This window comes from Gambusia affinis, linkage group LG03 (genome assembly GCF_019740435.1).
Source record: "Gambusia affinis linkage group LG03, SWU_Gaff_1.0, whole genome shotgun sequence".
Lineage (NCBI taxonomy): Eukaryota > Metazoa > Chordata > Actinopteri > Cyprinodontiformes > Poeciliidae > Gambusia > Gambusia affinis.
The window spans coordinates 17,306,066-17,333,370 of NC_057870.1; the positions used below are offsets into that span (position 1 = coordinate 17,306,066).

At 37.9% G+C, this 27,305-nt stretch overlaps 1 protein-coding gene across 2 annotated transcripts in view; it reads left to right on the forward strand.

The window, feature by feature from the left end:
• The window catches only part of rasgrf2b (Ras protein-specific guanine nucleotide-releasing factor 2b), a 66,803-nt gene extending 41,097 nt beyond the window's left edge, over positions 1-25,706 (forward strand). The window contains exons 6-29 of one of the 2 annotated variants that reach the window (XM_044109234.1): positions 310-426; positions 554-633; positions 2,479-2,672; positions 2,788-2,897; positions 2,976-3,094; positions 5,552-5,712; positions 5,796-5,862; positions 6,276-6,412; positions 6,829-6,911; positions 9,581-9,829; positions 11,379-11,471; positions 13,957-14,438; positions 15,066-15,191; positions 16,212-16,301; positions 17,572-17,678; positions 18,383-18,495; positions 18,631-18,691; positions 20,159-20,262; positions 20,516-20,600; positions 20,685-20,882; positions 21,194-21,273; positions 21,487-21,604; positions 21,703-21,771; positions 23,161-25,706. In XM_044109234.1, coding sequence (XP_043965169.1) covers positions 310-426; positions 554-633; positions 2,479-2,672; positions 2,788-2,897; positions 2,976-3,094; positions 5,552-5,712; positions 5,796-5,862; positions 6,276-6,412; positions 6,829-6,911; positions 9,581-9,829; positions 11,379-11,471; positions 13,957-14,438; positions 15,066-15,191; positions 16,212-16,301; positions 17,572-17,678; positions 18,383-18,495; positions 18,631-18,691; positions 20,159-20,262; positions 20,516-20,600; positions 20,685-20,882; positions 21,194-21,273; positions 21,487-21,604; positions 21,703-21,771; positions 23,161-23,253 — 3,136 coding nt within the window. In that variant the 3' untranslated portion in view covers positions 23,254-25,706. The remainder of the gene's footprint in view (positions 1-309; positions 427-553; positions 634-2,478; positions 2,673-2,787; positions 2,898-2,975; positions 3,095-5,551; positions 5,713-5,795; positions 5,863-6,275; positions 6,413-6,828; positions 6,912-9,580; positions 9,830-11,378; positions 11,472-13,956; positions 14,439-15,065; positions 15,192-16,211; positions 16,302-17,571; positions 17,679-18,382; positions 18,496-18,630; positions 18,692-20,158; positions 20,263-20,515; positions 20,601-20,684; positions 20,883-21,193; positions 21,274-21,486; positions 21,605-21,702; positions 21,772-23,160) is intronic. The other variant, XM_044109243.1, reaches the window with a different exon arrangement.
• The last annotated feature ends 1,599 nt before the right edge of the window (positions 25,707-27,305 follow it).

A 27,305-nucleotide genomic window follows, 5' to 3' on the forward strand; every position in this document is an offset into this window, starting at 1 on the left:
ATGCAAAACGTAGTTGCAAAATTTGTTATGATGGCAGGCTATGGTGGCTAATGTATTTTGTATTCAAGCTGCAAACTATAAAGACCCACAATCTACTTCAGTCCCAGCCTGTTTGCACAATTTGGAAGTGTGTGCGCATTACCTCATCTGAGAGTCGTATTCCAGAGGATGCACATTGCATGCCACTCTTTATTTGCAGTATGGCTTATGATCCCCCTATATTAGGATATCTTGTAGAACAGCCAACCTTTCATATTTTTTTTTACCTATGTGCGTGTGTGTGTGTGTGTGTGTGTGTGTGTGTGACAGGTATGTCCACCAGCTCTATATCCTGGTCAACTGTTTCCTCAGACCTCTGAGAATGGCCGCCAGTTCAAAGAAACCTCCCATCAGCCATGATGATGTGAGCAGCATCTTCCTCAACAGGTGTGTTGCTTTATGTTTGAACGTGTCTCTTTATTACTTTTAAAAAATGAAACCAAAAACTCTTCTCTGCTTTTCTGTTACTCTCCCTAAAGTCGACACTGCTAATGTGTTTTCAATATGTTCCCAGCGAGACCATTATGTTCCTCCACGAGATTTTCCATCAAGGCTTGAAAGCAAGGATCGCCAACTGGCCAACTCTGGTGCTGGGTGAGCTGTCACTCGCCTTCACACAGAGCAGAGCGCGCCAACACAGTCCATAACCACGCTCGCTGAAGGCATGAAGGTCGGCTTTTCAGCGAATCTCCGCTTCAATATTTCCTATTCAGACCAGACGTCACTGTTAATGTCACTTAGTCCTGTTCACAAAAACCCCGGCGTTTCTATCTCAGTCTGCGCTGAGCAGACTCATTGTCTTCACAGACAATAACTATCCAGACCAGAAGCTTCTCACCACCTAACACCCCCACCCCCCGAGGGGATAAGCATCACCCTGGAGACAGGCGGCTGACAGTTGTGGCAGCAAATTGCTTGTGACAAATTATAACATAGAGGAAAGCGCTGATTAAACTTGTCGACCTGATGTGACTCTTCTTTTCAAGCAGAATCTAGATGTAGACATTTTATCACCGACATCTTTCATATCAATTACTGCTGTAGAAAGCATGTTTGAAATCTCCTCATTATGCAGCCAGTCCTTTTTTCACCAAAAAGAACTGTGTGGTTTTTATTTTTCATCTGTTTCTTTTTTCTCTTCTCGGGTCATAAATACTTTTTAAGAAGGCCAAACATGTTTCAGTCTGTGGTTACTATATTTATTGACTAGACTTTATTGAGAATTGAAGGGGCTGAATGGCTGATCTCTTTTGAACCGCTTTGATCTGCTGATGCTAATTTTAGCCAATTTCCGTTTCAATTTAGTAAAAAGCTCATTTTTGTTAGCAAGTGTTAATTATTTATTTCAGGAAAAATGTGATGTCACATCCTATGTTTGAGAGAAGTTTCACAGTTATTTTAAAACAAAGAGAAAATGGTGAGAGATTTTAATCATAAACAATCTTTGGCAAATTATGAAAGCAATTACCATCTTGTGTGGCAAACATCACTAAAGCAGTCTCTATATTCTAGAAAATGCATATGTTTACCATGACCTTTAGAGTTGCAAAAGGTTAATAATGCAACAAAATGTAAGATTTTTCATGGTAGACATTGATTGAAAGCTCAAAGTATAGAAGAAAAGCTACTTTGCTTTAATACATTTAGTCTTCCTGTTATCTGCTGAAAGTCTTGGTCTCTCTCACTATCCTGCAGCCTAAATGAAACCCTTAGAAAATTAAATGGCTTGTGAAACTGTCCAACTTCACACACTGAGGAATGTTGTCAGCTTGACCAGGGAGTGGTCAGTCCAGCATGCTCACCATTCAGGAGAAAAATATTATTTTTGGAGTTTTCAACTCTCCAGTCATTGGTTTGGGCAGATTAAGGTGAAAAGTATGAATTTCTAATCACCAGACAATTTCTCAATGGATCGTTAAGCTTCATAAATGATGTACTGCATGTACTCTAGTAAGGACATTAAAATTTCAGTAGATCTAATAAAACATTTGGACTCTGCTGCTTCTACTGAAAAAATACCCAGGGGACATTTTCTTCTTCTCGTAGTCTAATTTATCCTTTTGTAGCTGAATTAAATAAAAATAATTCTTGGAAATCTTTTGCTTTTATGTTTATATTTCTGTATTTTATCGGACTGAGCACACAAACTTTAAGCACTGAAGGAAATTAACAGTAATTAAACTAAATATGTGAAACATGAATCCTTGCAACTTGTGGAGGAGCTGCACAGATCAACAATCATTGGACAGAAAAAGTGCAGCTGAATAAATATTTATAAATATATGAATTGTTGCTCTTACTACCAACAAAACTGTGGCAAACATCCTATTGACAGTGATACAGATAATGTCCTAAAAAACAATGGAGGGAAAATATAATTTGTTTTTGTCACAATTTGGAGGTACTGACTGAAAAAATATTGTATATTTTTACCTCCAGCTGACCTGTTTGACATCCTGCTGCCCATGCTAAACATCTACCAGGAGTTTGTGCGTAACCATCAGTACAGCCTTCAAGTTTTAGCCAACTGTAAGCAGAACAGAGACTTCGACAAACTGCTGAAACAGTACGAGTCCAACGCTGCCTGTGAAGGACGGATGCTTGAGACTTTTCTCACATACCCAATGTTCCAGGTAGATCGTAAACTCTGCCACACTCTGATGCTTGGAAACAAACGTTTGCACGACTGAATTAAATGTACATATCCACTCGGCTTTTCTTTTCCATAATGCTCTTTACTCCATGAAGATCCCTCGTTACATCATAACACTGCACGAACTCCTGGCCCACACACCTCATGAGCATGTGGAGCGCAAGAGTCTGGAGTTTGCCAAGTCCAAATTAGAGGAATTATCTAGGTAGGTGTTGAAATACTCAACATTTTTCTATTCACTCTGATTACAAAAACTGAAATAACTTCATTATTGTGTGTCCAGAGTGATGCACGATGAGGTTAGCGACACAGAAAACATCCGGAAGAATCTGGCCATTGAAAGAATGATTGTTGAAGGCTGCGACATCCTGCTGGACACCAGCCAGACCTTCGTCAGGCAGGGTGAGTCTTCATCAGTTCACAGCAATACTCTTTAGCAGTTTGTGTCTTGCCTCATACAGAAAACTCCTTGTTTACTGTGATTTATGCTGTTTCATTCAAATAGCGCTTTAACAGCTGTTTGTATTGGGCTCTTGTCCTAGTAGTGTAACGTCTGTATGCCTCACATGCTGGACAGCTGTCAGCTGCAGCTACAGGATTTCCTACAAACACCAAAAGTGATTTTTTAAAAACCTCATCAAGACATTGGGATGATGTCTCATGCATATAACTGACCATTCACTATTTTGACTGGCAGATGCTTTGGTAACCTACTGGTATTGCTAATTGCCCCACTAGCAATAGTGCCACTATATACTTTAGGAGCCTCAGGTTCTCCTCTTTCCCTTTGCAGATGATGCGATTCTGGATTTGATGTTCGGTTTTCCCTCCTGGTTCTGTTGCCCCACATCTGTGTGCAACTAAACACATGCATGATTTCACCATAGGCTCTGCCTGGTTTAACAAAGTAAAACCACTCAATTACATTTATTACTCCACATACCTTACATAGCACTACACACGTTAAGCAACAAGTAGTTATAAAACCTCAATCTTTTAAAACTGAATTATGTTGAGGGATTATTGATTCAATATGGACTCTGGTGTTCATCCTGGATGCTCTAATTCTAATTCAAAGTGTAGAAACCCAATAACAGCTTCCTACTGTTTCATAACAGCATAAATGATCAAATTTACTCAGATTGGTAAAATTAGATAAGATTTTCTCATTTAGCAGCGGTAAAGAACCTACTTGTCTGATGTTGTGCTGTAAAAAACAGCCGCAGCCCCTTGTGGCATTTACAGAGAACCTTTGTGGGCATCCTGTGGTGTTTGGCTCTTGGAAAATAGCAGCAGGTGACTGTGGGTTGCAGGATTTTCCTTTTGATGATTGGGTTTTCCAGTTGATCCTGCAGATTAGGATCTTATCCTTGTTGAGCTGTCTCTACCGTGTGGTGAAACACACAGTCTTGTTAAGAAGGGCGATGTCATCTGGGAGTGGTGCTGCCTTGAAATAGCTGATTGATGCCAGGAACCAAGATTTCCCAGCAGAACAATGTGTTGTAACCAAATGGTCAATGTAATTTACCTGTCAGTGGCTTTATTGTCATGTCTGTTGGCTGGGAGAGATCTACAAGTCTTTAAAAACATGTTAAGCTGTCCTAGGAAATCAGGCTGAGTTTTTCACTCTGTAGCTGACTCATCAGAAGTGGCTTGATTTTTCTAATTTGGATCTTGTTTTTAACCCATCCAAAAAAATTCTCTAAACACTCAAAGGCATTTAGTAAAGATGGTTTCCACTCAATCTAGAAAAGTGTGGAATTTGGATTTTGGTTTTAGTTTGTAAAGAAATATACCATCCATCTGTCTGTCCATCCGTCCATCAATCCATCCATCCATCCATGTATGTCTCTCCATTTGTTCAGCAATGCATCTGCTCATCCATTTATCTATCTGTCCATTCAGAGCGTCACCATAGTAAAACATATGCCCTCCAAAAATTAAGTTTAGTCCAGTTAACTTTCATTTTACTGTTTTTCTCTCATTTTCTGCCTGTCTTACATCTCTGTTGACATTTGCACAACATCTTGTAAATTTTTCAAAACAATTAAAACAAACTACTAAATCTAAAATGGATAGTTCATCAAAAGCAAGTATTCAAGTCAATGAAAGTCAGATCTTAGCGATGGACCCTAAAACTTCTCAAGACTGCACTTTATAGTTTTTGCATAGCTATTTGAAATCTACATTTAGAAGTTACAAGTTAATGTATTTAGTGAAGTAAATAAGTACAAGGCACTAAACACATATGATTCGCAGCTCTTATTTGTTCACAGATTTGTGCAAAAGAAAAGCATAAACTTATTTACAACAAACAACCGTTGGACTCAACTGTGCACAACTGTAAACAATGTTATTAGTGAAAACTGAGTTTCTTCTGAGAGAAATTGTTCAGTTTTTGGATGGAAAGGATGATAAAGAAAAAGTCAGCAGATTTTGTCAACTGTTTAAACAAACTTTGTATGTAGTGACATATGTATGCGATGAGTTTTATAGGGAATGACTAATTAGCATTCATTCATAGCTATTGTTCGTTTTGACTGACATGACATACGGATATAACACTGTCAAAGTGCCACAGAGAATTGCGTGGAAGCAACTGGTGCATGTCTAAAAGCATTTGCAAGTTTGTTGGAGGAATGAGAAGCTGCCACTGTGACACACAAAGAAATGTTGTGGAGGCTTGACTAACAATCGCAGGAATTTTAATTCTAATCACACAAATGGATCAAATCAGTTGAGAAAAACTGAATATGAAGAATATGTAGGAAACCTGGGTAAACAAGTTCAGTGTGTGTTTCTTCTCTTCAGTCAGTTTAGTGATGAGTAATGTAATCCTATGCCTCTGCTGCTCCACAGGCTCTCTGATCCAGCTGCCGTCCGTGGAGCGAGGGAAACTCAGCAAGGTCCGTCTCGGCTCTCTTTCCCTGAAGAAAGAGGGAGAACGGCAGTGTTTTCTCTTCACAAAACACTTTCTAGTCTGCACTCGCAGCTCTGGTGGAAAACTGCACCTCCTGAAGGTGACATCACTGTTACACTGTGCTCTGCAACAATACACAAGTAAGAAAAATAATCTAGAATGTTTTTTTACTTCCTCTAACAGCAAGGTGGAGTTTTGTCCCTTATTGACTGCACACTGATAGAGGAACCAGATGCTACTGATGACGAATGTAAGAACAGTGCTTCCTTTTCTTTGCTTGAAAACCTCCTACGTATCGGGTTAGTCAGACTTCGTCTCTTTTGAAGGTTAATTAGATGTCACACAATAATTAATTTCCTTTAAATATCAGACATTCACCCTTTAAATACCGTGGTTTGATCTTTTAACATTATAGAGCTGTAACTCCTTTATGTGAAAATTCATTTTGCATCTAGGATTGGCAATTACACCCATAAATACAAAGAGTGCGGCATACATGTGGATACTCATGGTCCATTTTACAGTTAATCCTCAGCAATGCACAGAAGAAGGTTTGCCTAATTAACCGTCAGTGCTGCTGTTTTCCTCATAAATATTTAGGAACATATGCATCTAGGAGTGTGTTGTAGTGTAAAACACTGATTGGGTTCCTCTGCATTGCAGCTAAAACGGCTGGTCAGGTGTTTGGTCAGCTGGACTTTAAGTTGGTGGTGGAACCATCAGACTTGCCTTCATTTACTGTGGTGCTGCTGGCACCGTCGCGGCAGGAGAAGGCTGCATGGACCAGTGACATTAGCCAGGTAATACACCAACGCAGATCCATACAAACACATAATAACAAGGACACCTCCAAACAGCAAGAGCATGTCTCCGCTGGGCACTGGGGGGCTTAGTGATGAGTAAACAGAGTGTGGTGCCGGTCCCCAGGGCTCGCTGCCTCTTGCTTCACAAACAAGGTAACAGCATACAAGTATATCACTCTAGAGTAATTCCTGTCACATAGAATACAATGATGGGTTTATAAATTGCGTTCTTGTCTTGACATATTCTTATTAATCCCACCTTTGTAATAATTTAAAGCAGGAAACACGAGAAAACAATAAAACCAGTTCGAACTACATTGGGATGTTTTCTATTGCTCTCTCCACCAGTTGTCTGCGTAATCTTTAGAAAATATTTTGTCTTTGGTTAATTGTTGTTCTCTGTATATCTACAGTGCATCGATAATATCCGCTGTAATGGCTTGATGACTATTGTGTTTGAGGAAAACTCTAAAGTCACTGTGCCTCATATAATCAAGTAAGTATGTTTGTGTGAAGAAAAGCACACATATCTTCATGCTGTGCACCTAGAGCAAGCTGCATGTTCAAAGTGAAGAGCTATGGAGAGAAATTAGTTTCAAAATTGACACAAGTTTGGATTTTAAATAGGCATGGGCCAATTTGCGATATCTGCAACTCCAGCTCTTGAGTGCCAATATCCTGCAACTTTTGCATTCACTCTTGTTGAAAATCTCCTGAATCAAAAGGCTCATTTACCTCTGCTTTTTTTGCAAAAGCTTGATCATTAACAATTTATTTGATTCAAGTGTGTTAGAGCACAGATGCCTCCAAAAGTTGGAGGGTATTTGAACTCATGGATTGAAGTTGATAACCTCCGAGCTAGACCTATGTATTAAAAAGTAAAATGTCAGGCTGCTTCAGAATCTCCATTGAGCTATACCTCTAGTACAGCTTGGTTATTTTAATCAGAAGTGCAAGACTATCTAAGAGTTTTATCTTAGATTTTACTTTCTGATGCATACTCTGATCCTCACTCTGCCACCCATTGCTTAGCACAGCTTTTTTTTCCATTACACTTTTTTCTCACGAGTCAGTTAGTAGGAAGGTAAAATGAGTCTGAATGAGTCCATTATTAAGTTAATGCTATTTTGAAAGTTGCGAGCATCCGTGTCTGTTAAGCAACTGCCGAAACCCATGCTGTCAGCCTGACTAATTTAACATTCAGCCTTCATGCACAATTTTCAGAAACCAACGCTAAACTCTTCTAGAAAACAAGGAAGAAAGAGTTACTCCTTGGAGAGCGTTAAAGGAGGGCATTTTGTGCAATACACCCACTTTGGGGTTTTAAATTTGACCTCCTGCTGGTTGAAACCATTTATTGCAGCCCCTTAGCCAAATGTAGCTAATGTGCACAAATAATAACAAAATGACTTCAAATCAAAGCAAGTACAAAACATCCCTCTCTTTTCTTCTTCCCTCAAAAATTTTACAACAAAAGCACCAAACCTTAAAGAAGGGACTAAAACAAAAACAGCTGCATCATCTTAAATTTTCTTCTTTTAAATTTTTATGGTAATATGTCAAATGTGTGCAACCACTGTCATTTTATTCAGGAATATAATGACATAAGAATCTCATAGCAGCCCATGCCTTGTTATGGAAATGAGAACCTCAGTAAGATAAGAAAAATGTGTCGTCTTCAGTGTTGGCATAGTTACTTTGAAAAAGTAACTTTAATCGGACTACTGATTACTCCTTGAAAAAGTAACTTAGTTATATTACTGACTACTTGATTTGGAAAGTAACTAAGTTACACTAAAAGTAACTTTTTAGTTACTTTCAGCAGCTGCTAACAACAACGCTCTGCCTCCTGTGAAAATAACATTCATCTTTGCCAATTCTTAATTGTCAGCTATTTTATAATGGTAACATCAACAATGTGTCTCCACTGATAAGGTTGAACTGAAGAGGAGATTGTAGAAAAAACAGTACAAAAAAATAAAAAACCTGAGTAATTTGTGTGGTCCACTGTTGTCTGGAAAACTCTAAGAAGGATTACCTTCAGGTTCTCTGCATTTGGTGTCACTGCGCACAGAGCTCCTCCTGCAGCTCCACAGCTCAGATGGCTGCACAGATTTGTGACACTTATCTTAATATTAATAATTAGAATAGCGTTAAATTGCCATTATAATCATTGCCAATTACGGACACGTTCATTCGTGGCTGTTTTCACGTTTATTGTGCTGTTCATATTGGTCTCGATGTTTGCAGTTTTCTGGAGCGCAACGCGAAGCTCGATGTCATTCAGACGTAATATATTAACTTGACATTAACAAAGACACAGCGGGACGGATCATCTAAGAAATGATGAACAGGGAGAGACTGACTAAAACTATCTTAATGACGGACAAATTCTGGGATTTATTATGAGTCTCTGCTTATTTCCAAACCCAAATGAGGAACTTCACGTTCAAAAACGAGCCAAAAAAGTCGCAACCCGCCACTCATTAAATCTGCAAGCGACTTTAAAAAAATGAAGCCCAAGGCCGCTTATAATAATCGGACTTGGCGACAGAAACTCAAAATAGTTCCAGTTTTTCCACCAACAAAATGCGCATCTCCCTCCATTGTTTAGATTTCTGTCGCATAGAGACGTCGGTCACTCGACAAGACGAGTAGAGGAAATACGATTAAATAACAAAAGAAGATAGTAACGCACCGTGATTTTGATAAGTAACTGTAGTCTGACTACTCGATTTGAAATAGCAACGCGTTATATTACTCGTTACTGAAAAAAGTGGTCCGACGTCAGTAACGCGTTACAAATTAACGCGTTACTGACATCACTGGTCGTCTTCACTGATTTGTATGAAAATATGGAGACTTAAAAGAACATGCAAGAATCATAATCACAATTATCGAGATGCTTTTACATCTAAAGCTTTTGTGACCATTTTGATATTAGATCCATGTTCCTGTGAAAAAGTAATTGTTTTAAGTCAAAGTTTTATGTTTATTTCTTTTAATTTATAGTTTTCATTTTTATTTTTCTCTTTAGTGGCTTAACCTTATTTTTGCACAGTGGCATTTAATAAATTTTTCTTGCTGAGCTGCCCTGCAGTCACCCACATGCTGTTTTGTGTTTGTGTCGGCGTGTGCGCGCGTGTGTGTGTGTGTATTCATCAGATCCGATGTGCGCCTCCATAAAGATGATGTTGACATTTGCTTCAGCAAGACGCTCAACTCCTGCAAGGTCCCCCAGATCCGTTACGCGAGTGTGGAGCGGCTGCTGGAGCGGCTGACCGACCTGCGCTTCCTCTCTATAGACTTCCTGAACACCTTCCTGCACACGTACAGGATCTTCACCACGGCAACCGTAGTCATGGACAAACTGGCTGACATCTACAAGAAGCCCTTTTCCTCCATACCCATCAGGTCTTACAATTTACACATACAAATATGCAGTCATGCCTTTGGTCGTACGACACACATTTGCTGCAGGGATTGCATCATTTTTTTTTTTAATGTAAGAATCAGGTTTTGGCTTTACACATGACAAGATTAAGCCAACCAGCTTGAACAAGCGATGTTTGTATCTGAAGGGCCAGCAGGACAGATGCCGCAACAAATTTCGTTTGGCATCGACATAAAAATCTGCTGTGTGTCACATGATGTTCAACCTAAATCTCATTATATCTCTGGCTGCATCAGAACAGGATATTTATGCTCCATCCACATTTCTGCTCAGCTCTGGGTTTTGACTGGAAACGTTTGTGGTTTTTTTGTGCCAAAGGACATAGTTACTTTACTCACCATGACTTGTGGCTGCCTTCACTGGATGAGAACAAGAAGGAAGCAGTTGAGCATTAGAGGCACACAAGAAAGATAGTTGCATGTTTGTAGTTTTTCTAGATTTTAAGATTTAATACAATACTTTTACAAAGAGATTAAATTAAAGCTGTATTCTACAGAAAGCATGTTTTGCGGTAGGTGAACCTTGCACCCAACCCACTAGCTGCATTTAATTAAGTTAAACATTATTTAAATTTGAAAGTCCTTCCAAGACATTTTCTTCCCATGAAAATCTAAACAATCTCTTTGTTTTTTTTTTTAGTTTTGTCTTCTTTTGTTTTTGGAGTCTGCAATTTTCGAATACAGAGAAGATAAACGGTATTGTTGGTGTCTGTGTATCGCCGTATTTGTAGGGAATTCAGAGCAATTTTGTTTTTTGAAGATGTTTCCTTTTGCATTGCATTGATTGAAAGACAGGGCAGTTCCTCAAATACTGGGAGTGTCAAAATGAAGCCACAGCATCATCATCTTGACCTTCACTGGTTCTTTAAAGGCATAGTAATTCTAGTAGATTTAGGAAAAGAAATGCAAGAAGGTAAAAAGAATCTCTCTAAATCCTAACTGACCATCACCAAAAAATGTTTATTTGATGTCAGAAAGTAAGAAAAGTTTCACTTTGAAAAATGTAATATCTGGTTTTAAGTGATACAGATTCTCCAGAAAATAAATTGGTGGCGTCTTTGCCCAGTACAGTTAAACTGCTTTCATGGGTTGAAATTGGAAACTGCTTCCAACTCTTTCTTACAAGGGGAGAGATTTCTTTCCCACATCTCATTCCTACAGGGACTGAGATGAAATATCTCCACACATAAATATGTATGGCGTATGCCCATGTATACATATTTAGAAATTTAGAAGTAAAATTATGTGCCTTTTTGAGGTTGGGTTTCCTCCCATGTGGTCACAGATCACCTTAGGAGTCTGAATATTTCCTGTGCCCTGCTGTTCTCTGACTCACAGTGTCTGCTCCTTCCTCATGCACAACCTTTCTCCAAGGCAGATTAATTCATCATTCTTCCAACATCATCCCTCTGACCATCTTCCATCGCTTGGATTCCTCTCTCAATTCAACCGTTCCAACCCGACATTAAATCATTTTGTCATTCATTTCTCTTGTCCCCACATATTCCAGGGCGCAGCGCCACTCATTTGACCGTCTGTCCATCTCATCCATCTGTCCTGACTACAGTCTGAAGATCAAGAAGATAGCCATGGATCAGTCCAAGTAACTTGGTCTTTTCTCTGTTGACTCTGCTGCACTTTCTCCTGCCTGCTTCTTCTCTCTTCTGGTCATGGTCTGATACTGAACTAATGCATGGCTCTAGGTTTTGCTAATCCTGACTGAGAATTTATGCGAATGATTTACTGGGATTGTAACTCTCCATCTGCCTCTGACATTATAATGACTCATCAATAAAAAAGAAGTCAAGGGAAATCAGAATATATATTTTTTTGTGTAAAGGCTGCATTAATCCGAAAGCATCTTTTCTCAGTGGAATATTACTTTCTTTAGATGTTTTCTTTCCAACATATTGTTATGCCCATAAAAAAATTTGTAAGATATTAATCACTTTAAGATTGCATTCTCTTACTCTGCTTGTTGCTCTTCAGCTTTTCATGCATCTTCCCCTGTCCTGATTTTCATTTCTTTTTAAGATGCATCTTGTTCTCTGTTTTGGATCTGTAAGAGAGACCCGTACAAACAGAAGATGCCTGTGTTTGCCTTTGCATGATAGCTCTACCCATAAACCAATTTTGACTCAATTCCCTGAACTGCAATAACCAAATGTTTTATTTTCCATTTGACAACAGCTTTCATGTTTCTGGCACAGAATCAAACACCAAACCTGTGGTGGCTCTCAGACTTAAGGAAGATTTTTACATCTCTCTGTAGAAAACACAGGTCACAGATTGACTCTAATTCTAATTAACTATTAGAAGATATCCATATTTTCTGATCTAGAATAGTTTTACTTAAACATTTTGTGTTGTTTTCATTGTGTTGGTAAGCAAACATAAACTACAATTACTCTGCTATTATTGCTCACAGTTACATTTACAATTATGTAATATATGTAATTTCTAATTAGTATGTAATTAAAAATTACGTACTAAGCACCAGAATGATAATTCTTCGACTTCTCACATTATTGTCATCCAACATCAATCAACAAATTACTTGGTAATACAGTAGTAGAAAAATTAAATGTTGATAAGGTGACAATATAGCTGGTTAATATATGATCAAATTAATATTAAACAGTTTCATAAGGCAAAAGTAAAATTTTTTTATTCAATAAAGGTCAAGAAAACTATTACATTACTGTTCACTGACAGCGGACACTGGAGAATGTTTAAGCAGACAGAAGAGGCCTGTTTAAAGTCACAATGTAGCATCTGAGTTGGATAATAAGTCCAGATTTTGACTAGGCCACTCCAGGTCTCTATCTCTTCCAATTCACTTCCATACCAACTTAGAAATATGGCTAAATCAACACAGACATGGTTAATCAAACACAAAATCAATGCCTTCCAGGGCCAGCTTGGTCCCTTATATAGATCCTCTAAAACATAATTGGCTATTCTCTATTCTAGATGATCTGGAGAGATTTTGCAAAGCAGAATGTCCAAACTCATTCTCTTTCTGCTCCAATTTCATAAAATGTTATAGAGGTAGAGTAAGTGATGTCCTGTTGCTAAATGTTTCCCCACTGTGGGATAATAAAGAATATTTCAGTTCTATTCTAATCTAATTTAATTGAACAGACTTATTTTAAGTTTTCCTTAGGTGAGTTTGTTAACTATTACTTCCTAACATTGTAATAATTCTCCAATAAATTAAAAACTCTGGGTCGTTCTAAAGTTTACAAAGATCAAGTTTGTATAAGTATATGTGGATATTTACACAATAAATGTGATATAACATGCTGACTATTTTAAAGAAACATTATAAAGTGTGTTCTTACAAGTGTAAATGTGAACGAGTCTGCTCTCTTTCAAACCTATTACTTCTTCTTTGTGAAAATAAACTGCACAACACAAACTCTAACGAGAGTGAAAATTGATCGTGAAGCGTGTCAGACCTTAAGAACCAAACCATCTTAACAGCTGCTGTAAAGCCTCTCAGGGATAAACTGCATAAACTGATGATAACTCTCTGTGGGCTCGACATTAATAGGACAGTATTAAGTTCATCTTCACTTTTACCGCATTTATTGAAGCTGAGTAATTTCCCTGGCTTTACAAAGCGATAATATTTCTGATGTTTTAAAAGGTATGAATTGAAACATTGGGGGAATTAAAGCTGGCAGTCACCAGGGTAGCCTGGAAAATATATATATTTTGTTCAGTTCAGTGTGCTGGTATACAGAGGTACAACAATAAAGAATCTGTCACTGCTCTCGCATCCTGTGTCCGCTCTGCCCGCTCAATACAAATCACTCTGATGAAATCTAATAACAGGAAGCCTGAAGCCCTCCCTGTTCTCTGGAAGATCTTCACTTTAAGAAAATATCCCAGCACAAATACAACTTTCCTCTTGTTTGTTAAAAAAAACTGTTCTAAAAGAAAAAAAGTTTCATAATGAGAGAACAATCTTCCACACTGCTGCAATTATGTTTGTTTTCTCTTTTCCCCCCCTGAACTCTTTCTTTATTGCTTTTTTAATATCTTATTATTTTGCTAACATATTGTTTGTCTCCTCTCTCCAGGTCCTTGGAGTTGTTTTTTGCCACAAACCAAAACAACAGAGGCACTGACAACACGAACGATAGATCTCCTCGTCTCTGCCGCAAGTTCTCGTCTCCTCCTCCGTTGTCCATCCAGTCCCGCACCTCTTCCCCTGTCCGGATCCGAAAGCTTTCTCTTCACTCCCCCATCACTGCCAGGGTGGGGGGCCTCGACCTGACGTCTCCTCTGTCCAACTCAAACTTCAACCACAGCAGCTCCCAGTCGGCTGTCAGTAGCCCCACTTCTGCCCAGACCCCTCAAACTCCGACGCCTCAAACCCCAACCCCGACTGCTACCTCTCCACCTTCCTCTTCCACCTCGCCTCCTCCCAACAACTGCAAGCCGCCACAGGATCCTCTGACTCCCTCCTCGCCTGACCAGAGTCCCATCCCAGCAGCCGATGGGGAGGAGGCTCCGCGGATCGATCCTTTCTGTGGGAAACTGAGGAGGAGCATTCGGAGAAGTACGTCGAAGTTTCCCTCAACACAAACTTACCACAACCTCCAAGTGTCCAAAGGGAAAATAGCTACATTCACGTAGCCGCACTCACAGATGGACACATTTGAGCACATCAACATGTGGCAGGAGAACAATCTTCAATCAAACCCTCAACTTCCCACTGCAAGGGTATAGACAGACAGTTTTTTAAGACTGTAGCAGGAACTTTCTTCTGTAACACCTCTAAAATAAGAAAGACCAGAGAACATGCCAAACATGCCATTCAAGTAAGGCAGATGTTCTTTACAAGTAATTTTTACAAATAAAAATTTCTGAGAATTAGCTTCCAGTACATTCAGAAATGGATAACTGTTCCTGTTCTGATCGGTGTCTTTTTTTGAAAATGTCATCCATCTCTCTTAAAAGCATGTTTTCTTTCAAATTAGTCAAATCTACTGGGAACAGATATGTACAAAGTTGGTAAAATCCCAAACCAACGTTTGCAAATAATAAATGTATGGTGTGTAAATAGAAACATGTCATCATAATTACATAAAAAGTTTTCTTGTCCTGTATAACTGCAGCATTAATGTTCATCATTATAAACTGTCATTTATTGTGATTTTTCTCCTGATCTGAACTTGCTGCCTAGCTGTGTTGGAATCTGTGTCGCTGGAGAAAATCATCCCAGAGTCTCCGCAGAACAGCGAGGCGGGAGACATGTCTCCGTGTCGCTCTCCGTCCACACCACGCCACCTCCGCTACAGACAGCCTGGAGGTAAATCTGTTGGCCTTATTGCACATGGTTACCCCACAGTGCCAGGTTGGCAGCGCTGTGCCACCGCCCAGTTAGTGAGCCGATCAAGATTTCTGCTGCAACAGCCTGACACAAAACTCAAATCCCAAAGGTGGCAAGAACTGATCAACTAAAAATGCTTAAAATAGTTGTATTTTATGCAGTGAATCTTTTAGAGTGCATGATAATCTGTAGACTTAATCGCTGTTTTTAGACTGAGGGTGATTGTGATTTTTGTTTTCAATAGTAAGATTTAATTTGGAAGTAATTTTAATGCTGTATTCATCTTTTTATCTAGAGACAAAATTACTGCTTTGCCCGTGTTTTTCTTCTTTGTTTATGAATACATTCCATGAAACTTAATATTCAATTGCTTGAATATCAAGCAGACATTGCTTGATATTGCAGCAATATCAAGCAATGTCTGCTTGATATTCAACAAGCAGAATTATGATTAGTCAAACATTTACAAAATGGATTATTTTTACATTTTCGGATAAGATTTAACTCAGCAGGACCAATCTGTCACACATTGTTCCTTATGAAACCGTTTTTAAAAATGCAAATGGATACTATTTAACTAAGCTGAATAAAATTTGTTGAAACTTTGACCTTTCCAAATAAAAAAGTACTACAGTCTTTTGTTGCTCCTCAGTTTTAAGTTCAAATCTTAATTCTAAATAAATAAAACATTCTTCTTTTTTTTCCTTTTGTGGTGCAATTATTAAACACATTACTCTTCATCAGGTTGTGATTAAGGTTGACATAAAAATGACAAATAATGTTTACTACAACAGAAGAATGATCTCAGCGGACAACCTTTTGATCCTTAAGTAAAGTTATGACTCATAACGTTAAGTGACTTATTTAGAGCCACTGTAATCCTGATGTGCTGTCAGAAGAGGTCATCTAATGCACTCCTTTCTCTTGAACTGCAACAGCAGAAAAAACCCCAACTGTGTTGCTGCTGCTGATGATAATTATGTGCCTTTGTGTCTGCAGTGCAGTCTGGGGAGAATTCACGCTGCTCCGTCTCTCCGGCCTCAGCGTTTGCAATTGCAACTGCAGCAGCAGGACACGGTGCCCCACCAGGTAAACACACAAAAGGCACACAGAGTACAGAAACCTACGGCCGAGCTTTGAACTGAATGGTTTACTGCATAACCTTTATTAAAATTAGAAAACTAAACTATAGAATTCTTTGTCCATGCAGGTTTTTATTTGTCCCTTGTGTGAGGATGACTCCACGGAGCTCTTGTGTTTCAATCAAACATTAGTTTGTTTAGCATTAATATTTATTCAGAACCAACAAAACAAAACAGTAGGGACACTTTATTTTACCCTGTACCATAACTGGTTTTCTGGTTCCAAGTATATTATTAAAAAATTATTCTATAAAAAATACGAGAAAGTCTTGAAATGTGATGCATAAAAAGTGATGTGCTGGAATGCCACCAGGCGTTCACGTAAAATGAAAAAATCTTTAAAGTTATGATAAATGAGAAAAGATTTTTTTTCTAGCCATAGCAAGCCGTAAGCCATTAAAGAAGCGTTTGAAGGAATTCTGTGTTCTGTATTACATATAAAAGTTGTTTTAAAAAACATACAGTGCCGTTCACGTTTATTGTCACACCTGGCAAATGTTTGAAAAAAGCTGGAATATAAATACATTTTCAGTGCATTACCATTAATCTAACATACTGAACAGTTCAAACTTTATTGGAGAGGTTGGATTTTGAGTTAGCGAAACAACAATTTACAAATCATTATACTACTGAAAAACCTTCCAATTTTATAGAATTGACGTCTTCTGGTGTTTCAAGGAGTCCATAAATCGATGCTCTATAAAAGGTCTTTGAGGTACTTGAGAAGAAAAACTTGCCAACAGCATCAGAAGAACCCAGCAGTGAGCATGAAGGACTTTTGCACATGTTCATCTCTTGTTTTATGCCAAATCCAGTTTAACTGACTTCAGTAGATTTTTTTTAATTTCTCATTTTCAGTTGAAGTTATTGCTCTGTCTGAAGATAAGGGCAAGTTAACGTGAAGTAGATTATTTCTTTTAGAACATTTCCTGAACTCTGAAAATGGACAAACATTTACCTTTCTTGGGCAACAAGTTCTCTTCTCTTTCCCATTTTGAAGAGTGGCTAAGAAATATTAAAATAATTATTCAGTTCTTTTTTTTTTCCTGACCACAGAGCAGCTTTTCATTTAACTTAGCTTACTTGTATGCTAAGCGAGTCATAATATTGAGACCTGTGGATGTGCCTCAGGTAAACAACTAATCTGTTACAAAACTGCTGATATGAAACACTTACGCATGAGGAATTTTGTCACCTGTGTTCATTTTCCCTCACAGTGTTTACTAACTCCGAGAGGACCTGTGATAAAGAGTTCATCATCCGCAGAGCTGCAACCAACAGAGTCCTCAATGTGCTGCGTCACTGGGTCTCCAAACACTCACAGGTTTGTTTACACCCACTGCTGTGTGCAGGTCGGACTGTTCCTGCTTGTGTTCATGCATCTATGTGGTCTAATTAAAGCAGGTGACTGATGGGTTCTCTTGCTGCTCCGCTGCTCTCTACTGAAAAATAGAAACGGCTTACAAGCGCACGCAGACACACACACACACACACACATCATATTGTTGCTGTTTCAGCTTGCTCAACTGACCAAACCCTCTGCTAAACGGCCATTGTTTAATGAATTGAACATCAAGGTAATTGCCTGACTCTGCACAGAGGTCCTTCTAGGCTAACTGCATTGATCTGTTTTTTGTACATTTCTTCAATAATACAAAATTCTGCAATGACTGGCCAGCTTTAGTAGGCTTATTATTAACACGCAGCGGAGCTCCAACACACACTGCGCTCTTTTTGCTCTTCTAGTGACTAAAGAGCTAAAAGAGACTGAATGCCGACCTTTGAACTAGAGTTGAGGTGGGAGTTAAATGGGAATTTACAGAATAAAAAGGTGTAAAGACAGTAAAAACTGAGGGGATTCTGGATGGTTGGAAAAATGCTCAAGCATCTGGAAATATTTGAGACGCAGCTAGTTCCAGATGCTTGACTAGCTGGAGCTGGACAGAGTGGAAAAGCTACAGTAGTTTTAGTTTGGTGTCTTCAGTACGAGCGAGCTCAGTGTAGGTCTCTATTTGTCTTTGTGATTAGGACTTTGAGATGAATGGGGACCTGAAGATGTCGGTGATTTATCTCCTGGAGGAAGTGCTGCGAGATCCAGACCTCCTGCCCCAGGAGAGAAAAGCTACTGCCAACATATTAAAGTGCGACACCAGCACACAGCACCAGTAACTGAATTAAAGGAAACAATACGTCTCTTTCATGAGATGTTGCTTATTCTATAAATAAATGTTGATAAACATCTTTTCTTGTCCTTTTCAATATTTTTTGTCTCCCAGTGCCCTTTCTCAAGACGAGCAGGAGGATGCCCAGTTGAGGATAGAGGATATTTTACAGATGGTAAGATACTGAGAGCATTTAATGACAGATTTTATGAGAAAATAAATCATTTTTATCATTTTTATCCTGCAATAATTCCCTGCATAAAGATAAATTATCAACCCTTGTTGCCAAATATTGCCCTCATCCACTACAGCCTAAGTTAATAACACACCATTTAATTTTGATAAATGGCTTTATGGCACCCTGCTGGTGCTTTTATATATTATTAATAATGTTGCAACATACTGTATCCTCGAAATCGAAAACACTGAAAAAAGGTTATAGCCTTTATACCCCAATGTTTTTACATTTTGTCACAGAACAAGACCAAGCTTCAAAATAATAAATTAGCATTTTATATGATAAAGACAAAAATAATTAACACATTTTTGACCTGATGTAAACATGGATGTTTTCCAGAACTTTTTACAAATAAAATTTTTGTTCTTCATACATTTTTATTCACTCCCCTTTCTCTTCGATACACCAAAACAAAATTTGCTGCAACTTCTTTCTTTCTTAAGGCAATAAACTGAGCCCACCTGTGCGTAATTTAATCTTAGATACATTTCTGGAAAAGTTTAAGCAGAGTTATGTTGTAAAACAATATCACAAGCATTGAATGTAGATCCACTGTTCAGACGGTAAAATCTATTGACATGACAGCTATTTGTTGTACACTTAATAAATCTGACCCCTGTGGAAAAGTGGCAAGAATAAAAAGCCTTTATTAAAAAAAGCCCTAAGAAATCCCATTCAAAATGTCCCATATGCCCTGAACACACCTTCCCCAACAGTGAGACATGGTGGTGGCAGCATCATGCTGTGGGGGTTATTTTGTTTAGCAGAGACAGAAAAGTGGGTCAGAGTTGATAGGAAGGTGGATGGAGCTAAATAGGGCAATCCTTAAATATAAAAACTGTTAAAGTTGCAGCTTAATCAAAGTCAAGATTAAAATCAAGTTAATAATTGTTGTCAAAATGTAAAAATTGATGTTCACAATTGTTTTCCACAAAATCAAACCGAGCTTGAGCTGATTCAGAAAGCAGGACATGCAGGAGATTTAGTCTTTTGATGTGACTGGTAGAAACAGTTCACTGATTTTCAGCTGTAATTGCAGTGAAAATAAATTATTAGCGTTTAAACTCAAGAATGAGACAAATTCACCCCAAACTTATTAGATTCACATAAAATTACTCAAAGGTCTATGTGACATGCAACATTTTGTAGAAAAGTTTAGGCGGCATTAATACTTCCACCAAGGAATTGCATACAACCATAAAAATACCTAAGCTTCACAGTATGTTGCTTGTGTAAGATGTGAAAAGTCTTGGTCAGTCCTCACTGTCCTGTCAGAACTCCCTCTTCCTGACTGTCAGGGGAAGGTTGGCTGTCACCTCTCATATCCATCACAGTTGCTCCCCCTATTAGACATTTATATTATTTATGCTTGTTTATGAGTTTGTTCTCTCTGTGTGTGTTAAGGCGGACTGTCCAAAGGCTGAGTGTTTTGAATCTCTCTCGGCGATGGAGCTGGCCGAGCAGATCACTCTACTGGATCACATCGTCTTCAGGAGCATTCCCTACGAGTCAGTCCTTTCATAACACCTTATTTTAGATGAATTATGAGGAAACATTAACATTCTATAGTCCATAAATTACAGAGGTCAGAGAGCTGTCTATTAATAAATTAGTTTGTCAGAGTTAAGTGGTTTAAAGTTTCTCTGTAAATTATGACAAAGCAGTCAGACCCCAGAGGAAAACATTTGTAAGACTTCCAGGACAGGCGGGATTAACAAGTAGATCTGAGCTCAGCAGTTTGCTTTGTCTCCTCTCTGTCAGAGAGTTCCTGGGCCAGGGCTGGATGAAGGTCGATAAGACTGAAAGGACTCCCTACATCATGAAAACCAGTCAACATTTCAATGATGTAACTTGTGCCTCTGTGAAAAATGTACCTTATTCATCTTTAGGGCCAACTAGGTGCTTTAAAACCTTTCCATTTCCTTTGCAGATGAGTAACCTTGTGGCATCCCAGATTATGAGCCACACTGATGTTGGCTCGAGAGCGAGCTCCATCGAGAAATGGGTCGCCGTGGCGGACATCTGTCGCTGTCTGAACAACTACAACGGAGTGCTGGAGATCACGTCTGCGCTCAATCGCAGCGCCATCTACCGTCTGAAGAAGACATGGGCTAAAGTCAGCAAACAGGTACAAACAACATGTAATAAACCTTTTAAACTAACCACATAGTACAACATGTCCTAAAGCTATTACTTCTAACGTGTCCCGAAATGTGAATCCTAAAAATTACAAATATTATGACAATTACAAAAATACAAACCAGAGTTCATTTATATTGTTCTAATTCTCAAATAGATTATAATTTACTAAAAGAATATAAATTTTAATTTTATTATGACCGATACATGGGCCAGAAGTTAATGTAGAGCCCATATTTGTTTTGTGCTGTTTGCAGTCATGCTTTTAAAATAAATGTCATTATTTGTGGTATTTTCCAGACTAAAGCTCTGATGGACAAACTGCAGAAGACTGTGTCCTCTGAGGGAAGATTTAAAAACCTGAGGGAGACGCTGAAAAAGTAAGACACTGCACTTATCAAAAATATTTAAAAAAACTAAAGGTAATTTTAATCTGCCCTATTTTTTAAGTTATTGAAATGGTATACTGTAAAATATCCCAACCTGAAAGAAAACAGTTCAGATGCATCAATGCCTAAAATTATCATGACATGTGAGACATGTATGTAAATTTCTGACCTAAACTGCATTATTTTCAAACATTCTTCATGCAGCTGCAACCCTCCATGTGTGCCATACCTGGGAATGTATCTGACAGACTTGGCCTTTATTGAGGAAGGAACTCCCAATTTTACTGAGGAGGGTCTTGTCAATTTCTCCAAAATGAGGATGGTGAGCATTATATATCCACAAGTTTGACCAAATAATAAATGCACCGGGACTCTGTTTTTTTTATTTATTATTAGTAATTGTTTATACATTTTCATTAGATCTCACACATCATCAGAGAGATCCGTCAGTTCCAGCAGACACCTTACAGAATAGAGCATCAACCTAAGGTACTTTATTTTGTTACTTTTCTACTTCATTATTTTTAATTCTGCTGCTATTTGTTGCCGATTTTGAGAACATAGAAAGATCAAGATTTTATATTTCTTAAGGGGAAGTAGACTGTGTTGTCCAGAGATAGAGCAACAAAAACACTGCAGCCAACCTGATTAGAGTAAAACTTTGATGGGTTTTAGTAAAGCCAGAAACCTTGGTGTATTTACAAAAGTGCAAAATATGTTGTGCATATTTGGGTGCCAGAATAGGTAGTATTCTCTGAGTAGAATAACATTTTAGTCCCTCGTTTAACTCTCAAGGAGCCACATGTCATGAATAAGGATGACAGGAACAGACAATGTTCCTGAGAGCAAAGCCAGCCTAAACCATGTGCAGCAGAAGCCAGAAAAAAGCACAAGCCTGTTTGGCAGAGATTACATAGCCTGCTGCAGACATTGGACATACCCTGTAAGCAGCTGATATGCAATTTATTTGCATATTGGTCACGTGTAGCTGATTCTGGCTATCACTTTTAAAGAGGAGTGTTTATTCAGATTATAGCATTCAAAAGTTACAGTGAGTCATCCCTCATTTCTTTATATTTTGTAAACAAGAACCCAGTCATGTTTTAGTCATCTTTGTTCTAAATTGGGTTTAACCAAAGGCGCACACATTAGCGATAACAACTTTCACACAGCGCTAATGTATGGAGGATTGACTGAATGCATAGAGGCAAGATGTTTGGATTCTGACCAGAATCTGCTCAAATGGGATGAATCTGATCACCAGCCTTTTTTTATTGCATCTATACTTAATATTGATCCTTAATATTGAGTTGCTTTGTGGCGCTTGCAATTGATGTTTTGTCACATGTTTATCAAAATATTTAGTTTAATTTATAAAAAAGTTCAGATGTGTTCAAACACATTTTCACCAATAAATGTTAGTTTAACAATAATTTGGTGGTTCTCAAAGAGCTATTGCAGAAGCCCTGAACACTTGGCCCATCCTTGTTTCAGGTGTTTGCAATATTTTCTTTTTTTACTCTAAATATCTTTCAGATACACTTTATGTCCTGGGTCTTCTGCACAACTAACCTTTATTCATTATTGATCTGTTTTTGTTTTTGAGACACTGTATTGAGAACCTGACACTAAATGCTTGAAGAAGCATCGTCCCCAAGTCTGATGACTTGAAAACAAAATATAGAGAATTTGGAGATGGGTCAACACCATCTACATAGACTATAGACACTTGAAACAAAACACATCCCTTCAAAAATCCATTCGAATCACTGATGTCATTTTTCTGTTGTAAAATCTTTCCAGCATGTTAACCATCTGCAGCAACAACCCTAAAAAAAAAAGATACAAACTCTTGTCTCATTTGTCATTCTGGCTTAGGTGACTCAATACCTTATGGATAAGACTCTGACCATGGATGAGGACGCGCTGTATGATCTCTCGCTAAAAATTGAGCCCAGACTGCCTGCCTGAATTATCTGCTTGAAGCTTTTAAGAACCCACCAAACCTCTGAGGATGAAACACCCACCCTGATCCTAATCCATCAAGAGAAAACTGGAAGAAAGTCTTCAGAGCAATGTGGAAAGGAATGGGACAGCACTTGTGGAAAATGAGCTGTTTTGCAGAATAATGAGGTAGCATGAGAAGAGGACAGAGATGGGTAAGGTGTCTGAGCGATTGTTTTCAACAAGACCAAGATGAATGCAGGTCGGATGCACAGCATGAAGGTTTCCTTAGTACAGAGTGTGGTGCACACTACATCACTCTTCCTCAGAGAGCCTGAGAGTGCAGAGAAAGAAGTGGATGAACATAACAGAGATGTAGCATAAACAGGTGGAGATACAGAGAGAGGTCTGAGTTTATGTCTGTGCCATGACTTGTGTTCTGTTGCTTATGCATTTCCATGCAACGCCCCGAACAAAGATTCCTCTTACCAAATGCTTTCCGTCATGACGGTCACCACATTAAAACTGCATGATCTCATCTTAGGATGTGTCTGTTTGAATGGCCTTTGACCTGACCTCTGAACTCAGCATACAGTACTCCAACCAGAAGGACTTTATCTGGCATTACGCATCTGCAGTGAGCTTAGCAGATTAAAATCAACTCCGCTCCTCAAATTTATTGTTAAACGTCACACTGAAATGAAACTTCATATTTCTTGCCGAAGATTTTCACATGCCGTAAAAAATTTAAGCCTATAATTATCTTCTTTCTGTTTAGCCTCAGATTTCTATAAGAAATGAAAAGATATTTTTTTACTTACTGCCCAGATGAATGATACAAATTTAAGATATTTTCCAGTGCCTTCCACTTGTGTAGGTCAACTTCTGCATACTTGACAATTTGTCCAGTCATAGCTTTATATAACTCCTCAATGTACTCTAAAAATAATCTAAAATGGATTTTAATTTTAGTTTAAAAGGTGTCAGAAAATAGGTAACATATGCTCCATGGTACTGTAGCATGTTGGTGTAAAGATAGGGAATGCAACATTGAAAACATAAGCAAACATCGCCCTCTACTGTTTAATTGTTGTAACGAGCCCTGCCAGCCTAAACCATTTGCAGCATCTGTGTGCAGTTCTAATGTTTTGGCTTTGCAAGCTGTCAGCTGTGTGAATGTGTGTTTTCTGAGTGACCGCATGTCAGGCAGGGGCAGCTCTCTCTGAGATGTAGCTTCGCTTGACTGACGGTGGGATCATTGTTTACAGTTTAATTTATTTAGTACATTAAACTATATTTAATTTTTTTGTATATAGTGACTCCTCAGATATGCGACTGATAAGAGAAATTGTTATGCTGTGAATAACATTTTTATTGTTTTTCATGTATTTAATTTTAATCAATTAATTAAGTTTGTTTTGGTATTTATATGGAATTGTTGTTTTGCATCTCATGAACCTACACAAATTATGTATTCTGTAGATTGAAAAAAAAAATGTAGCATTTGAATGATCAGACTTTGTTTTTCATATTGATGATATGATAAATAGTGTTGCATGCACACAACAGCTGCATGCTGTGCATGTCTGACTGGATTTCTTCCTGTACCTTCATCCGCTGCTTCTCTGTATGAAAATGTTCTGTGTAGCTGCTGAAGAAAATATATAAAAACAATATTTTGTCCAATTAAATCTGGCATGTTGGTTTCTTGTCAAGCCCAGTCTCAGGGCTGTCAGCCAGAAAACAAGCTGTTTTATTACACAGTGATGTGTTGAGGCTTTTTCTCATTTAAAAATGTGTCTCTGTAGTTCTGGACGTCTGTTTCACTCAAGGGGTTAGAAAAGCAGATTGTTGTATTTGTGTTGTAATTATTTATGTGTATTTGTTTTTGTGTTACTTTATCTGTTTACATTTTTTTCACTTGTGGGTGCAGGGACAATAAATACAACATGCCTTATGCATTTCCTCTCTTTCAACTTAATGCACTGCAGCTTTGATTATATTCAGATAATACTACTGCAGCTTTTACCTTAAACTGGTTCTATGTCCAGGCCACATGGAGCAAATTATGCACAACAGAATATGAGATTAAAAGATTATTTCTTGCATATTGCACATTGTTGGACTGAATCTCAGAAAACATCCTAAAATAAGGCAACAGTGGTAAAATTCTGTACATGTAAATAAGATAACATATTTAACCAGGATCATTTTTTAGTTTTCACTCAATATTTTACAGAAAGCACCACAATCATTGGAGAAATAAAGAATGCTAAACCTGTTTTTGTCTTTCAAATGAACAGCCACCTTTCCAGTAAAGAGGTCTTTATTAAAGAGAGCAAATGGTTTTTAGTTTTAACCAATAGCCAGTTATGTGGTTTATGAGGTTTCAGTTAGCACTTAATAATCAATATGTGATAGTATATTGATCGAATGATGTAGAATGATGGAACAACAGAGTCCAATGTATTTGTGTGGCATACTAACTAACAAGATTTTATGTTTTCTGGCTTTAAAATGAGACAAACTAAATCCACACATTCTGCTATAATGTGTGGACAAACTTACATGACAGAGAACAACACAAAATATTTGAGCCAAGCTGGATTATAATGCCAAGAAAGGCATGGTTACAAAAAGTCCAAAAAAAGAAAAAAAAATCAGATGCCTGAATTTTACTAGATATACATAATATTCTTGCTTTGTTTAAATGTATTTTATATTACATCATTTTGTTACATCTCGCATAAAAAGTGGTTGTACATTTTTTGTACAAACATTGCAATCCACTTACTGTAGTCCCTGTGAAGACATTTAAAACTCATTGCATCTTTAAGTGTGAGGAAAACAATCCGTGTTCATTGGAGAGGCCATTTGATTAATCTAACACACAGGCTACACAAAATGTAAACATATTTAATTCATTTAAGGCAGGTGCACATTTAAGCTATTACTGCATTAATAGCTAATTCGTTAAATTACAATATGTATTCAAACTTCATGGTTCTGATTAAATCCACTTGTGATCTAATTCATTAACCACAGAGTCTAACTCAAACTGTCATGTTGCCACAATAATGTTTTCATTGGACTAACTACTTTTTAAAACTACAAACAAGCACTTGTTTTTTTTATGTTGGTAAAGAGTTGATCCATTGTGATCTTTTGGAAGAAATTGAGTTAACAAGTTGGACATTTGCAGCCTAACAAAGAGGCACCCCAACCTGCAGACTCACAGCTAACCCTTTGCTAAATTTCACAAATACTGATGTGCATCTCTGAAGACTGTATAAGAAAACTAAGTTTACAACCCCGTAGTTCAGCTATGTTCAACAAGTTTACATCTTGCTTTACCACTTTGTTGCCTTTTTTTTTCTTCAGTAATTTTCTTGGTTTAAAAAGTGAAATAATTGCTTCCAAAATGAATGGAGAAAAAGCTCTTACATAAATTTTTTTCAAGCTTCTGTCGGTTTAATTGACTGGAAAAGACACCATAAAAAGAAACCGGAGGAGTTTACAGCTTAGGGAACTCCTTAGAGGTATATGAAAAATAGCTCTAAATGGCCAGCAGCAGTGATTCATTTAATTGATCCCCCTTGACTGATTCCCTCTGAACATTTTTAGCAGAATCATTTCCCTAAAGCGAGACTTTATATTGTATAGTTACTGTCTTAATCTTTCAGTAAATGTTGGGTGAAAAGGGACACAAATATGTGTGTGTGCTGTAGGAAACCATCTGGCAGGATCAACAAGAACAGACAAGTCAGAAAAAGAAAAATCATAAAAAAATACTTTTTACAAGTGATGAAGTTGGGAGCTTCAGCTTGCCATTGTGTAATCTGTTCAGTAATGAGAGCAGGGAACCTCGGATCAAAGTGCAAACTGCAATACTTTGCGTTGTGCTGTGCTTTTCTTGTGTTGTGATGGAATACAAAGATAAACAGCTTTAACTAAATAAAAGACCAACATCACCTTCCCATGCATCTGGAGTTTGCATAATGTGATTTCCAGCTGAGCAAAGGGTTTATAAATCAACTCAGAGAACGACACTGGGTCCAGGGAAGCTTAATCAGGAGAAA